Source organism: Cyclopterus lumpus, chromosome 11 (assembly GCF_009769545.1).
Source record: "Cyclopterus lumpus isolate fCycLum1 chromosome 11, fCycLum1.pri, whole genome shotgun sequence".
Classification (NCBI taxonomy): Eukaryota; Metazoa; Chordata; class Actinopteri; order Perciformes; family Cyclopteridae; genus Cyclopterus; species Cyclopterus lumpus.
The window spans coordinates 13,943,770-13,960,757 of NC_046976.1; the positions used below are offsets into that span (position 1 = coordinate 13,943,770).

Below are 16,988 nucleotides of genomic sequence, written 5' to 3' on the forward strand. Positions count from 1 at the left end.
CCCAGCTGAGGCTCATTTACACATCATGACACCGTTCCCTGAACCACACCCCCGCTCCACCCACTCTGCAGCTGAGCCTAGCCACACCCCGCTGCCACATATATATATATATATATATATATATATATATATATATATATATATATATATATATATGAAAGCTGCTGTAGCCTATCTGGGCGAATGCCTTTTTGTGTTCTCACGCTCCCTACTGACTAATATTTATTTATTGAGCTTTATATTTTGTTTTAATGTTTTTCAAAGCAAGAGTTTTCTAAGGTTAATATTTAAATAAAACAAAAATGTCCCCATTGCCAGACAAAGAGGCTGCAAAGTTTTGTCTCAAAGAGGGAGGAATAGGGAGACGTCGTAATCCAAAGTATGGCCTCCGGGATGTTTTGCCATGCTGTTTCGGGAACAGGGATGGAAAGAGAGGGTTTGGGAGAAAAGAGAGGCTCTTCCTTCAAGGGCCTTAAGGAAATCTTTGTATGCGTGTCCTCATATGGTTTATGTGTTTATGTATGAGTGTATGAATCTATCACAACAGATCCAGCGTGCTTTTGGGAGTTCAAAGGCAGTGGGACTTTGAAATGATGAATACCAGCATATAGGCGTTTTGGCAGGAACGGCCATGTATAGAAAATAGAGCTTTGATGGTGTGTGTGTGTTTGTGTGTGTGTGTGTGTGTGTGTGCGCATGTCAGTGATTTGATCTCACTGCGAACCATATACTCAGACCTTACATGTGTAATACTCTCTATAGGACCGTGTTAAACCCATGTGCAAATTTGACGCTTCCTCTCAATATATATATATATATATATATATATATATATATATATATATATATATATATATATATATATATTTTTTTTTTTTAATTTTACTTCACAGCATCTTGTCTCTTATGTAGACATGTGTTAACACATCAAACGAATACTTGTATATGTGGGCAGAGCTTCAAATGATTAAATGCGAGTATTGAAAATGAGCATTTTCACAACGATGGAAAGCGGAGGAGATGGTTTGTTCTTCGTTGGGAAAATGTTCAAGACTCGTCACTTTAGATCCTCAGAATTAGACTTGGGGTAAATGTCACGTTCACGCTTACATCCAAGCTCAGTCATGCTCACTCAGCTCATTCTGTGAATGTCATCCCCAACACAGTGCTGTTCCCAGAACAGTAACAGCAGCACACAGCGTGATTGACCACATTAGCAAGGAGAGTTGGCAATGTTTTCCCACTTGGGAGAACCAGACAAATACATTTACTCCACTGTATTTCACTTTGTCTGCTACTTAAAGCCCCTGTCTGTAGGTTAGAATGTGTGCCTCAATATATCATTATAAGACAAAAAAAAATAACAGTTCCATGAAAAGCTTGTCATGCTTCCTCTTTTAGATTACTAAATGGTTGAATAGCCTTAACTTAATTCATTCTACACATTTTCAAAAATACTTCCCTTTAACTCTGAGCTAGATTCATACATAATATATTTATATCCAGAATAGATTAGTTACTATACACGGGAATATGACCTACATCAACTTTGCATGACTGTAGGTTACATTAAATAGATTTAATACAAATCTAACTTGAAATAATCTTTGCTGAAATCAGAGTTTAAAGCAACACTATTAAGAATTTAACCTATGGCTTTGAAATGTGTGAATAGTGTTGCTTGTTGGGAAATATCACCCAACTGCCCTGTAAAGCGTTTAACTGTATTTTAGCCGAAAGCTTCACTCATTTTTGTCAATATCTGACCTGCAGCTGAGGGCAGCTGTTTTTAGCAAAACCGTTCTGATAAAACCTCTGGAAGCTACTTCCCCAGCGGTTCACACCAAACAGATAAAGTAGCAACCGGCTGGTGTATACAGGGGAGCATTTCTTTCATATTATCTTATTTAATCTTAATTTAGACATAATAATTGGGATTTTTTGGAATCTCTCTTAGAAGGCAGTCCTGGCCAAGATGGCCGCTTAGAAGTTTCACCATAAAATTATTTTTTCATACAAACGGCACTGATGTGTGCAGAAACCCAAATGAGAGCCAGGAACCGTAACGCAGCATGAACCTGAATCTAACATTATAAGAAATATCTCCATAATCAATTGCTGGTCGAAGCCTCACTTGAATATATTGTTCCGTGTAGAAAAAGAATAACATCTGTTTCTATAGTAGACCTCATTCCAAATTACATTACATTACTCTCAATTGGTCACAATTCACAAAGATTCCCATGAACAACATTACAAGCAGATTCCTCAACCCACCAGCTATGGATGGGACAGAGCTTTACATAATAGTGTCGTCCACATAAAAATTAAATTCTGCATTAATAACACAGATTATTGATATGACTCTTGATTGAATCGGACCTAATATGGATTTATGGTGAAGAAAAAACAGTTTGATGTGTAGATAGGCCACTGATTGCTTACACGTTTACAATATTAACTTTATAACATTCATAAAGTGCTGCTTGGACAGATTTTGTTGATGGACATAAGATTCATTGTCACCAACATCATTCAACTTCGGCCAGAATTTGTGCATTTCTTTTGGTAAAATATGACGAATCAAACTAAAACTCAACTGGAGGCGTGTGTCGGATTCTTCAACATAAGTGACATTGCTGCTAACAGAAGGAAGCAGGAGGTTCCTCAAGTCAACATGGTTTTCCTCTACGAATGTGTGTTTGGGTCACAGGAGTAAAGGAAGGACAGGCAATTTCAGTGCAATTAAAGTTGCATAAACTTGAGCATGATAATATAAAAATAAAAACAACATTTACAAAATGGTTCTTTCATGATATATGGTAAAATAACAGGTAAAACACAATTAGATACCACCCCTTGATGACAACTAACTAAAGTAGCAATGCAATAGTAACGCTGCGGCATTGTCAAGCTGCTATTCAGGATACAGGGGTGCTTTTGTTAGCATGTGGCAGGATTTGAGTCATTTCACACCACTAGCAATAATTATAAATTGCAACCATATATTTAGTACCCCTGTAGCCATGGTCACAGGTCAGTAATTGGTTTCTCTTTTCGTTTTTTTTCATATGCAAATAACTTAATTATTTGCATATTAAAAATATGTGAACAATTTAAATAAAAGAACTCACTGACAGGTTTTTTGTCACGTATTTTCATCTGCTGTCATGCATTTTCACAGCAGAACATTGTGTTATTTCTGTGACAGAGCTCCTCAGCTTTGAAGTTGGTGACATACCAACAATCTTTCCCTGCACTCATTATAAATTATTAATCTCCCTGTTCTTGATTATCACCTTTTTGGGAGATTTTGCATATTTCATTCGACAACTCAATTACACAAACAATGCTCCCTTGTTAAAGGGGACAGTGGGGGCTTTGATTACACCTGTGCGTGTCGTCGGGCTTCGGTTCAGCTATTTGGTATTCATGCATCGTCTGACAGGCAGTGCTGGATTGTATTGATATTGCGTTTTTTTTATTTGTCTATTTCTGCACAAGAGTTGAAATCTGGTCCCTTTATATAATAACTCTTTGAATGAAAATCCAGCATCTGTACTCTGTTTGAACTCTTTAAAACACAGCATGAAAAGAATTGCAATCAGCTGTTTTATAACATATTGAAATATTTCAAATGTCCATATGAACATAAAGTGTTTGTTGCTATTTATGGAAAACCAAATAGCCTCTGTAATTTATTTATATTATATTCACTTGTAGCCTACTTACTTTCTTTGTCCTGTCTTTTCCCCCTTTCCCCCTTTCCCCCTTTCTTTTCCCTTACACCCTCTTTGCTATCCTTCATAAACCTCTATCAATTTATCCTGACTTCCCTGTGTGCCGCAAACATCTTCTTCCCTCCAATTGTATCCATTTCCCTGTCTCTCCATATCCACTTGCATCTCCCACTCCCTCTGTCCAGTGGAGGGCCAGTGGCTGGAGTGGGGGCTGTGGTCGAGATGCAGTGTGACGTGTAACACAGGAGCCCAGCAGAGGCAGAGACGCTGCAGTGCATCGGTGCACGGCTGGGCTGAATGTAAGGGCCCCCATCAGGAGAGCAGAGAATGCACCAACCCTTCCTGCAGTGGTAAGGTGTACAAATGAATGCTTCGGATTCACACTCGCAGGCTCTGGAACGGCATTATGCAAACATGTAACGTGCATTATCAAAAAGGCATCTGTATGTTTTTTTTTCTTTTTTTTCTGATTTGTGTTCCACTTTTGGAACACAAATATTTTGGCCACGGAGGATAAGAAATACTGACGAGTCAATTTGCGTCTCTCGCTGCCTTGTATCCTAAATGTGGTATTCATCAACAACTCCCGTTATTTTTTTAGTTTTTTTTTTTACCTCACATGCTGATCTAGTTCAATCCCACCCTTCCTCCCCTCTCCCCAAACGTTACCGGCGGTGCTTTGGTCCTGTTCTAGGTGGAGGTAACTGGGGCAGCTGGAACCACTGGAGTCTCTGCAGCAAGACATGTGACTCCGGTTGGCAGCGTCGCTTCCGGATGTGTGAAGGCACCGGACTACAGGGCTACCCCTGCGATGGCTCGGGAGAGGAGGTCCGGGCCTGTAATGAGAAGAAGTGCCCTGGTCAGTGACTCAGTGAATGTGTGTGTTTGTTTGTTTGTGTGTGTGTGTGTGTGTGCGTGTGTGTGAGAGAGCTGATCAAATAAGGGAGAATATGCTTATGTACATATTATTTCTGCTTGAAAACTACATCAACACCTTTTTTTGCGTGGGTGGATTTTCTCTGCATGCCATTCCTAGTTGGTCTCTGTTAGAAAGAAAAGGCGTGCGTGTATCTGTGTGAGCCCAATCTGCACATGCACAGTATTTGTCAGGCAGAATGGAAGTGATTCCCAGTGGTTCGCACCACAGCCAACGGCTTCTATCGCAATTTTAGAACTGCCTTCTTCTTTATGTGCCTCTAGTCTGCCTTCCTGTCAATTCACCCACCCATCCATCTTTACCTCGTTATTGATTTTGCATGTCCGCGCCTTGTCGCGCTTTCCTTGTCTATCCTCTCAGTTCAACTGAGAGGATACTCCGTTTGTCCTTACATCTCTCCTCTTTAACATTGTTTTTTATCGCACTCACTGTCTTGCGCTTGCTTTCACTCTTTCTGTGTTCCTCTGCCTCTTAGTGGGAGAGACGTTTAATGTCAGAGTGTGAGCAGCTGCAGGAAACAGTGGGGTTTAATAAGCATACGCCTTGACTGAAGTTGTGGGCGCGTGTGAATATGCACGTGTGTGTTCTGTACAAGCCACATGTGTACGTGCTCGCTTTGAGCTCTGACAGGCTACAAATGATAAACTTCTGAGTGCAGCCTCCACCGTGACCTCTTTGTTTTGAGGAGCTCCCAATCCTCTTTTACACAAGACGAGGAGCTCGCCTGTTTCAGGGCAACATCATATCATATTTTCTCTACTTCAGCGTGTCTCTGTCTCTCTCTCTCTCTCTCTCTCTCTCTCTGCATCCCTCTCTCTTCCCTCTGCGTCCCTCTTCATCTCTCTGCATCGCCGCTGCCAACCCTCGTTTGCCCCCTCGGAATATCTTTAGAGCGCTCTCCCCCTTTTTTCTTTTCATCAGGGTTATGAAAGAGAGGGAGGGGGGAAAATAGATGAATAAAGAGAGGGGGTAAGATGAAGAGGGAATGAGATACTGTACTGAGGCAGTGACACTGACAGAGAGCACTGAGCAATGTACAAGGGAATAAGATTGGGAGCTGCTGCAGGAGAACATTGATTTGAATCTTGTTTTTTTGTGCTTTTCTGTCTCCCTTTTTTTTTTTCTCTCGCTGCTATATATGTCTGTAGGAGTGTGTGCGTGGTGATTTTTTCCTATTTTCTGTGTGCCTGCTAGACTGCGCTTCATTTAAACCTTTTCGATGTATTTCTCGCCTACCTCTGCAGCTCCTCATGAGATATGTAAAGAAGAGCACCTTCTCTCAATGTCATGGAAGAGAGCCTCAGCTGGAGAAACTGTCTACAACAAGTGTCCTACTAACGCCACTGGTCAGTCGCATGAGATGGTTTAACCAAAAGCTGGTAGCTTTTAGCATAGTTCAAGTCTTTAGTCAAAATCAGAAGTGACATTATGCAATGCAGTTCATAAAATAATACAAACCAGTCATAAGGTAGCATTAGAAAATGTTTAACAGGCAAGAAAAAAATGTCCTGCATGAGCAACAACGACTCGTATGTTGGCATTCAGTAGTTAGCATAAGCAACAGCTACAGGGACAGGGAATAACGAACCTACAGAAATGCATCGGCATAGCAACAGAAAACCCACAGGAAGAACAAATAGAAGATGTCCAACAAACGTTAAGTGTGTTCAACAGGAGATAAAGACGTGTATTAGTATCGTGAATAAAGGGGAGCACCTGGTAGTTAGCATGAGCTGAGCTAGCTTCAGTGAGAGAAAAAAACTAAAACAATCTCCAAAAGGAGAAACAGAGGTTTGTTAGTCCCATACATGGATGTCAGCTCTCTGTGCTTTAGAAAGGAAAGACAATAAAGAGCCAAATGAAATTCATACTCAACTCCAAGGAATTAAAAGTGTTGATGTAATGCTTCTAATGTGTCACTGTCGGTTGGGAAATCATATTATCACATTGTAAAATAGATATAATTAGAATCAGGATATCCTAAATTACTCTCTCTGTGATTAGAAAATGAGATGTGATTTTGCGCCTGGATTAAATATGTACCTAGATTGATTTAAATACTTGAATTAATGTGTAAGGATCATCCATGTTGTCCCTAAACTGTATCGCTATCTTGAGCTTTGGTATACAGAGGCGGTCATTATAACATTTCCAACTCGTGTATCATTTTGCATAATTGGTATCCTTAATTCTTGAAAGTAGTCGAAACTTATTTGTGTGTTACTTATCACAGCAATGCTAATTGAGGAGTTCTTCAAGCAGCTGGCTGCCAGACTTTTCCTTTCAACTTCCAAAAGCAAAAACAAGAACATCCCTTGATTTCCTTTAGACAATTACTTCGTCAGAATGTGAGCCGAGAGCAGATGTGGTTCAGAATACCTGTAATATACACATGTTTTCCACATCTTTTAAACTATGGTGTGGGCTCCAACATCAAAACACGCCTGCATGAATTTAGTAGCTTGCCAAAAAAACATTTAAGCTTCAAGAACATTACATTTAAGGTAAATCAATTTACAAACTAAATTTAACTAACCATGAAACTGCCGTTTAATTATGTCACTCTATTACTAAAAGGCAGAGCCACAGTTCACTAAGTGCATATGTATTTGGCTAGGGAACAGGTATTGTATTTTTGAGGTATGTTTGAAGCCTTTTCCAGTTCGCTGGCTGCCAAAAACCTTAATGCTGCATGGGATACATGGGAATAATAAGCCAGATGTTTATATATATGTTTTTGCGAATAATATATTTTTAAATATGTACAACAATCTTTCTCCATTTCTCCATCAATGTACATTTTACTTAGGCACAACAGCACATTCATTGATCATACATTAAAAGGTTTTCCTGATCAGTCAATGGCTATTGGAGCCCATTTTAACAGTAATAGTAGAGTATGTGTTCTCAGGCCACTTTCCTTTCTAAGTGTGTTAAATTCCATGTAAAGTATTTGTCTCTGCTTCTCTCTTTGTCTAGGATCTGCTAGTCGTCGTTGCATGCTGGACAATAATGGAGTTGCTTTCTGGGGTCCTCCGAGCTTCGCGAGATGCGTCTCACTTGATTATAGATATTTACATTTATCTGTAAGTTCCCTTTTTTCACAAATATGTACTCTCTCTTCAGAAAGAAGAAAAAACAAGATGTGTATATTCTTCCATCACTTGAGCCAGTTAATTGCAGTATCACCTTCTATCATAACTCACCTTCATCCAACCTGTCTGTCTCATTAGTGAATTTATGAGAAAGTGAAGGTGAAGGTTCTTTATTTTCTGTCTCAATTGTCCTTTTGTTTTCACTCATTATGTACCTCTGTTCAACTTTCTTTTGTAAAAAGTTTACTCAAAATAGCGGCGTGTTTTTACTCGGGGCTTGCCGGTATCTCTAATTAGCTTTTCCAGAGCTTTGCACTCACACTTTATCAATTAATGAACATAGCTAATAAATGTGTTCATCAGCCAGACTGTTTTCCTGCTCTGTGAACTTCAACCTCTTTCATCTCCTCGATGATGGCAGAGGGAGATGGTGGGGGTCAGGGATTGTACGTGACAAAGCTGATTGCACTGTTAGCTTCTGTTCCAACCTTTCATTAACACTAGGAGTCAATAATTAATTTTCTGTGATTGCTGTTATCTTCTCTTCTTCCAGGCGCTTTCCCTCTGCAATCTCTCTATCTCTCTCTGTCTCTCTCTCTCCCTCCCTCTCACTCGCTCTGAAATTCACAATTCACATACACACATTGCTTTCTGTATCTCTGTCTCTGAAGTGATGAGATCCAATTTCTGCCTGAGATTGCTGCTAGGTCTCTTTTTTGCTCACCTATTTTAAGCACAAGCACACAAATGTACCTTCTGTATATACTCCTGTCTTGAAACACTCCTCTCAGCTCACATCCAAAACCTTCCTTTGATTTCTTGTAAAAAAATACATGATCTTTGGTTAGTGTGGTTTCTCTGTTCATGACATTTTCACCAGCGACATATTTTGAATAAGAAAACGTGTACCACACACAGTAAGTGCCAATGGGCATGCCTTTAAATCATCTTGACTGTTACAAGCAGAGGTGAAAACCATCAAGTGTTCTTAATGTCTGTCTCTCTCTGCACATTGTAGTTACGAGAGCATCTCGCGAAGGGTCAGAGGACCCTGGCTGGGGAGGGCATGTCTCAGATCGTAAGGAATCTCCTGGAGCTCTTGCAGAGGAGGAGCTACTACAGTGGTGACCTTCTCTTTTCCACGGAGATCCTGCGAAATGTGACGGACACCTTCAAAAGAGCAACCTACATCCCAGCTACCGACGACGTGCAGGTAAGCATAGCCTCTGAGCCCCCCTTCAAGTCACGAATCGTACTCAACACGGGGTCCAAGACAAACTCTCACACACAGGCACACTTGCAACACGGCCAAATTAGTTTTCAATGGAGAAGCTCCACTTTCTACTGCATGGGGATTGCATAACAATGAGCCTCTGCAGCTACCCAGTTGCTATGGCCTCAAACTGGATTTTTAGCAGCATTGTTCTCTGTTCACTGCCTGTACGAGGGAACAATGCTCCAGTCTCATTCACGCATTTGACAGATATTATTTTATGTTTTACTATATTCGGCCATTTGGTATTCTGCTCCGCATTTGATGACCTACAGGTGTGCAGTTTTCTCTTTTATGTATTACTATATGTCTGTGGCCAGAGAACTGCTGCAGTACTGGGTGAAGGATATTCAAACAATAGGGAACAATGGCAAACTTGTTAGTGCATACAGAAACAAAATGAGACAACACAATCTAATGACTCTGATGCATTAACAACCTCTTTATCTTGTGTCTAGAAATTATTCCAGGTAGTCAGCCTCATGTTGGACATGGAAAATCTAGAGAAATGGGAGGACGCCCACCAGGTGAGACCTTCTATGTGTGTGAATGTGTGTTCCTGTATGTGTTCCTCTATACCTCTCAAACACAATCAGTGGCCACCTACTACTGTACCAAGTGTGTGTGGTGGGTGTATGGTTATTAAGTCAGTTTTATATGTTAATTTGTGTGTAAAGGTGGGTGTGACTCTACCCCACATTACCTTTTAATGAGAGTCATAAAAACACACCTGTTAATGAATACAATGGCTCCTCATTAAGGACACTGAGTGTGCATGTTTACACATTTGTGTGTGACCCAGCCTGATGCCCTTGAGTCAAGGTGTGTTTACTTGCCATCTGGACACGATAAATAAATTAAAAAAAATATGATATTATGTCCCAATTGGTTACAATTTATACCGCCCTGGAACACATTCTAAATGATACAAAGGATGCAAATGTCTCAGTGGGTGGCACAAGTCTCGTAGAAAGTTTGTGGTGGATAATAACTACGACAAAGTTGGAATATATGCTAACCTCGCCCACCTTTCCCCCACCCATCCATCCACAGGTCGCTCCCGGTGCTGCTTTGCTGATGAGGATATTAGAAGATTTCATTCACCTCATTGGAGAAGCCCAGAAGCCTTTCCAGAGTTTTCTGGTGGTTACCAACAACCTCAGTAAGCGTCACACAATGCTGATAAAAGAGTCAGATAAAAGATTATTTGACACCAATATCAATTTTACTAGACATTCAATTATTTAGTTAATTTATAGGATGATGGTCTGAGTGTGGGTTAAACATTTTATTTTTATTCATCATCAGATCATTTCTCATTAAAATCATTTCAATATTTTCCATTTTAACTTGTCATGTAATATAGTGCTGTCTCACTCCAAACCTTATTTATTTACATTACTTGCTTTCACCTCATCTTTCGTGTTCTCTGCACGTCACTGAGTCTATTTGGTATCTCTTTATTTGCACAGTGATAACCATCCAGCGAGAGCCGGTGTCAGCAGTCTCCAGCGATATCAACTTCCCCATGAAGGGCCGGAGAGGGATGAAGGACTGGGCCAGAACAGCAGAGGACAAGCTCTACATCCCTAAAGAGGTCTTCACCATGCCGGCTGAAGGTTAGAGAAATAAGACTGTCGGGGTTTGTCCAAACTTTAAGCTGCTTGGTACCAATCTGTACCCCTCAGTCCGGGCCACCCTATGTACTGCACATAAAACACATGATCAGAAGAAGACCAAGGCACAACAAACACATCTCACCATTTGTAACTAAATGAAGCTGGTGATAATTCTTCGAGCAAACAACAGTTCAGGAAGTCTGTCAGGTAGGAGCACTCAGCCTGTAACCGGATCTGTTTTAGTTGTCATCCTCACTCTCAGTCTTGACTCCTAAACATATGAGAACCTGTTGTCGCTCCACTCAACCCTCTCACCAGCCCAAGGTCAGACCAAAATGTTATCCCAGTGTGGATTCCAACACTCAAGAGATGTGTCCTCATGGAAGCAGATAGAAAGCTTTTCAAGGATGTCGAAGGGTAATGCCGAGAAGAATTTGGACTGCAAAGAGGCCCTGGAGGGCTCCTCAAAAAGATGCAGGTCTTTCATGTGTGAGGAAGTGTGTCACATCCCCTTGAAAGGATCAAGTCCTCATACAGTCTTGAAGGATATCTCTTCACTTTCAGCAACACAACAGAGCTAACTGCTGTGAATGTTTTCCATGTGGTTTCAAATATAGCCAAGAAACAAGCAAAGTGATTGTCCAAACATGAGCATGAAGTGAAAGAAGACACCCGGAAGCAGAAGAGCTGGGCTGTTCAGGGGAGACAAGGGGACTTAAAGGAGTTGAAAGAAAGTGGTTTGTATTAGATAAGAGAATTGCTGTGGCAGATGCCATCCACTACCGACAAAGGCAAAGGTCAATACCCACTGGACATTACACTGGCAGACATCCTGTCTGGCACCCCCCCCGCCCCTTGCCCAAATTAAAGTTCAGAGAGGCTGCAGGCCGATACAGCAGAGCTGTCTTTGACCTCCGACTTGCTTTGATGACACAGACTCTCTATGATTGGCGTTGAAGACATCCTGTGAGCTAACCTTCGGGCACCTCACCTCAGCTCACTTACTCTCTCTGTCTCTTTATTATGCACTGCGTAATATGCTTATATTGTGCTCTTCTTCCATCGAACCATTCGTCTCGCTTTCATGAAACAGAACAGGTTTATGCGTTGCCGTAGGTTGTTATTCCAGATTTGATGGAACGCCAAATTCTGATATCTCAAAGGATGAATGTTAGGCTGCAAGTGGAAAACAAAGGGGTGTACAAAAGCTAGCCCTTGTTTAATGCTGCTGCCTTGCAATGTTGTCTTTTTTTTTACTTTACTGCTTGTTATGCTTTTTCATCCATTTTTGGGGGGTTCATTATGCTGTTAACGTTTGGTGGTGAATGATTTCTCTCCTGCTGTGCTTGTAGCGCAATAAAAGTGACCGGCTGCATCACATTTCCTCTGCTCGTCATATGATATTCAGCACATGCCATTGACCTTTTAACATACGCTATTTAGTCAATTGTTTCATCCAAACTGCATGTTGTTGTTCTTATGGCATTGTTAGTTCTCTTTGTGGGAACTATGCCTCTTCCCGTGGCAGTCCATCGGGGTCTTCAGTTGATTGCTATCATGTTGATTGGTTCATTTACCCCATAATGAAAGCCTATCTCCAATAGACAGCTTAACTATGTTCATAAAGGCCCTTTGGCACTTTTGTGTGTGCACGTACGCACACAGTTGCACATGCACAGAGCCAATTGATAGGTTCATGAATCGCTCCACTGGACAGAGGATGGGACTCTTCTTCACTTATTTTCGAAGTGAGAAACTCCCTCTCTCCCTCCGCTGTGTCTCTTTCTAACACACTCTCACTGTCTTTACAGCCACGCATCCGCATGCATCCAGACATACAGGCCGGCAATGACCTCATATTTCTAATACACCATTGCCGGTACATGCATGCGGTTATGCTCGGTTAACATTGAAGTATTAACCGAGCAAGAACACAAACTACATGAGCTCTGCTCTCTATACTGTGTTAGTGACTGACTTCCTTATTTGCAGTTCTAACCGTAACTGTGTTGAATTTCCAAATATTACCAGTGAGCAGGGAATTTGTGGATTGCTGCTGAAGTAAAAGTTGTGTATCAGATTGGAATAGTTTGACATTTGAGGGTGAAGGCCAATTTGTTATTTTGACAAAGGTGAGATGAGAAGATTGATGCCACTTTCAGTTCTTTCCATTAAGAACAGAGTTACAACCAAAGGGGGAAATAGCCTTGCTCAGCTTAAACACTGGTATCTGGGACAGCTAGCCAAACAGCAAGCCTGTCTCTCTTTAAATTCTGATGCAATACCCTCCAGTACATCTAACTAATTACTACTTAACACGTAGCTCATTTCATTAATCCATACACAAACAGAACTCTTGGAATGACAATTTGCCAACCTCTCAATGACAGACTCCAGGAAGTCAATGCATCCATTATTTGTCATCCAAGAAATACTTATAGCATGTAAGTCCCCAACTGCTGTTTATAGAGGAGAAACAGTGTTTTACTTAAGTCGCTATGGAGGTGTTGGAAAGCGTGTTTTTGAACTTTGGAAGGAGACACCCAAAACGCTTTCTTCCTATCTAACTAAGCTAATAACGTCCTGGTTCCAACTCCACACTGACATGAAAGTGTTATTGATCTTCTCATTTACCTTTTGTTTTTTCTGTCTCTTTATGAATTACCGCTTGACCAGTTTGGTGAAAGAGATGGTATTGATCAATAAGTTCTATAGGATATTGTATCTCAAATAGTCTGTTCAAGTGTGAAAGTAATGATATTCCACAGTACTGTCAATTCTTAAAAGTGTCTGTGATGTGTACAAAATTGAAAAAAAAAAAGCAAACAGAAAGGAAAGAAGCCAGGCAAGAATGAAAAGAGTAACTCAGATGGAACTGTTTGGATGGAGCTTTCGATCTTTGATTAAAACCGTAGATCATGGCTTTGCATCAACTCCAGACATATCTGTTCCTGACAAATGGCATATTAAAGTTCACAGCTGGGGACTGGTGGTTTACCATTTTGCTGGATTACAGCTGACCACCAATCATTTAGATGTTCGGCAAGCGCACAGTGACAAAAAGTCGGTTTGCGGGAAATTAGGGTTTGGTGATTGAGTGGTTTTGTGGTATTAATCATCCTCTTGCGTGGGAGTGCCACCCCATCATGCAGTGATTTACCATTTACCCACAATACACTGACTTTCTCATTTGCATGCCTTTGGAGACACTGTCCAATTAGGATCCATCACACTCACACGCTTTCTCATGCTGACTTTGATCTGTTTTTTGCCTCCTCGCACTCTCACAATTGCTTTTTTTCCTCCCACTGTTGAGATCTTTTTGTCTCTACCTCTTTCGCTATCTCTCTTCCTGAGTATTACCTCTTCGGCAGGCAGACAGATCTTGGATGAGTCATCCTCTACGTCTGATACCATCAGCCCCCTCTGTCTCTTCCTCTCTCGCTCTCTATGCCGATGCTCCTCCCTCGCTTCCCTCAGCCTGAAAGGGCAAAGGAGGGAGTGGCAACTCTCAACATGAACTCTTCCCCTTTTACTTTTCCTCCCTGCTTCCTTCTGCTTCCCTCACTTGAGACAAAGTGGCATTTACAGAGGAACACCACGTCTCCTTGGGAGCCCCTGCTCTTTTTGGTGAAAGAATACCGAAGGGAGTGGTGGAAGGCAAGGGGTTGTGAAGTAGGGCTGTGGAAAAGTTGAAGAGTGGGTTGGAGAATGGCCACAACAACAGATGAGGATGAGAGGGGTGAGCACTGAGGAGGAGGAAAGGAAGAAAGGGGAGTTGAAACAAGGGAAAAAAGATATTGAGATGTCTAAAACGGACACTTCAGAATGATGGAGATAGTTTTCGAAATGATGCTTCTGCTGAGCAATAGTTGAGCTGCTAAAAGGCAAACAAATTGACACAGATTGTGTCTCTACCATACAAAGTGTGAAACCAAGACATTGCATTTGTTAAAGTGGAACATTTTCTTATTTTGATGTCGTCAACAGAGCATTTGTCAGTGGCAGCTCAAGACTTGAAATTGTGGCTTGATGAGAAAGGTGAAATCTGTGCTTGTTTCCTTCACCAACCAAAAGATGAGTTTGTATCTAGTTTATTTACATTCAATTTACCTATTAATCATTGAAGGTTAAAATCAATCACAAATACCAACACTCTCCAACATGTCAGATTCTCAGCTTTGATATTGAATATCATTTCCTATATCTTCCCAGTCAATATACGACCAAATGTGTTTTATTCTTTTTAATATTGATTTGGTGCAATAAGCCATCAATCTACCAAAACAGTTTGAAAAGTATTCCCATAGATCTTTAGCTGTACTGTGAAAAAAAGACGTCTTCAGCATCCTGTGTCCTTGCACCAGGACTGGAGAAGAAGAATACATTATATGACCTTTATTTAACCAGGTAAAATCAAATGAGAACCAATTCTCATTTACAATGAAGACCTGGCCAAGAGGCAGTAGCACAGTCCACACAGGTGACACAAACAGCACAGATACAATACAATATGACAAACACATGAGAAAATGGCTAAAAACAACATAGTTAAATTAATAAACACTATGTTCAAAAAGAAAAAGGCAGATTCCTGGATGCTCTTTGTAAAAATGGAAGAGAGAAAGAGAAGTGAAGGCTGGTCAGCAAATACAGCAGTCAACTATGACTTGTTGCAGCTTTTGTTTCAACATGTTGAGTGAGGTGAGAGCTGTTAGTTTGAGCGTGTTTTGTAGTGAGTTTCAGTCATTTGCAGCAGCAAAATGAAAGGCGTTATGACCAAGCACAGTACGGACTTTTGGAATGATGAGCCTAATAAAGTCACTGGATCTTAAACGGCGATTGCTGTCAGAAATGTGCAGATTTGAGAGGTAGCAAGGGGTCATTCCCAAAATGGATTTGTAGACCACGAGCAGCCAGTGGTGTAGTCGCCTGGTATGAAGGGAGGGCCAATCCACCAACCTGTAAAGATCACAGTGGTGGGTGGTGAAGGGTGCACATGTGGCAAAACGGATTGCTGAGTGGTGGAGTGTGTCCAGTTTACAGTGTACATTAACTGATGGATAGATGTATACTTGATATTGAAGATGATTTCTGTAAACCATGCCATTGATTTAGGCTGATTGGTTGCACATTGTCCTGTGTTTTTAGAGACGGAGACGGAGACGGAGACGGAGGCGGAGACGGAGACGGAGACAGAGTCAGAGTCTCCAATGTACTATGTCATCGGAGCCATCTTGTACAGGACTCTGAGTGCCATCCTACCAGCACCAAAGTGAGTATTTCTCAAGTCCGCTGATTAACTATTCTTACTTTTTCAAACATGTCTCTCCTTCTACTCCTTTCCTTGTCCTTTTGTTTACCTTTCTGGATCTCTTTTTGTTAATACTTCCTCCAACAACGTTCCCTTGGCTTTGTTTTTTCTTAGTTCCCCTTCTCACTACCTTTCTATTTCTGTGCCCTTTCATCCGTCGCTTCTTCTCTCTATCTAATTCCAACCTCCAAATCTACATTTGTTTTCAGACAAATGTCTTAGATCTCCAAAAAAGTACATTTCCTAAATGTTTTTTTCCCTTTCTTTTGCATTGTCAATGTATTTTTGGAAATGTTCAGTGGGCTTCGACTGGGTGCTGGTCTAATGGGTTCTGAAACTTCGATAGAACTTAAAAAATAGAAGATAGGAGGAATCAGGAGGTTGTCAAAAGGCCATTGTGATATGGTGTTTGTATGGGCCCTGGGCCCTTGTTTTCAGGTCAGTGCTCTTGGTTGTGGATGAGCTGGATCTGTTAAAACCCTTTTCTCCCTGTAGCTCTGCTGAATTTCAATAGGTCCATTGTTCTGTTTTTACTCAAATGCTAGCTCTGGCTTTCTCCCTTTTATTATTCGGTCTTTATTTCTCAGATTTTATATTTACTTAATTTCATTTTTGTTGTGTATATATTTTTTGTAAACACTCAGAAACCACCAAAAGAATAACAGGTTAATGGGTATGTCTGTTTCTGAGTATCTGTGGATGTATGCATGCGTTTGTGTGTATGACAAACAGGATAAAAATTGTCATCCACAATCAGAGAAACTTTTTGAACCAAACTTGAATTATGGAGAACAGTTCTTAAATTAATAACTCTATTTTGTATGTGACTGTGCGTGTTTTTGCAGCCTCCCTGCAGTGATCAATTCCAAGATCCTTACAGTGACGATACGACCGGAACCGCAACCCAGCAAGCCCATGGTGGTGGTGGAGCTGTCACCACTTTTTAATGTAAGTTCTCTAATCTCTAATTAACCTTAGCCATAATAGCTACATGATTTTAAACGTTTTCT

At 40.9% G+C, this 16,988-nt stretch overlaps 1 protein-coding gene across 1 annotated transcript in view; it reads left to right on the top strand.

The window, feature by feature from the left end:
* The window catches only part of adgrb2 (adhesion G protein-coupled receptor B2), a 126,155-nt gene that overhangs the window by 42,539 nt on the left and 66,628 nt on the right, over positions 1 to 16,988 (top strand). Inside the window, exons 5-14 of the mRNA XM_034545263.1 lie at positions 3,926 to 4,090; positions 4,435 to 4,599; positions 5,922 to 6,023; positions 7,657 to 7,763; positions 8,791 to 8,985; positions 9,504 to 9,572; positions 10,099 to 10,207; positions 10,518 to 10,657; positions 15,836 to 15,939; positions 16,824 to 16,926. Of these exons, the coding sequence (XP_034401154.1) occupies positions 3,926 to 4,090; positions 4,435 to 4,599; positions 5,922 to 6,023; positions 7,657 to 7,763; positions 8,791 to 8,985; positions 9,504 to 9,572; positions 10,099 to 10,207; positions 10,518 to 10,657; positions 15,836 to 15,939; positions 16,824 to 16,926 (1,259 nt within the window). The remainder of the gene's footprint in view (positions 1 to 3,925; positions 4,091 to 4,434; positions 4,600 to 5,921; positions 6,024 to 7,656; positions 7,764 to 8,790; positions 8,986 to 9,503; positions 9,573 to 10,098; positions 10,208 to 10,517; positions 10,658 to 15,835; positions 15,940 to 16,823; positions 16,927 to 16,988) is intronic.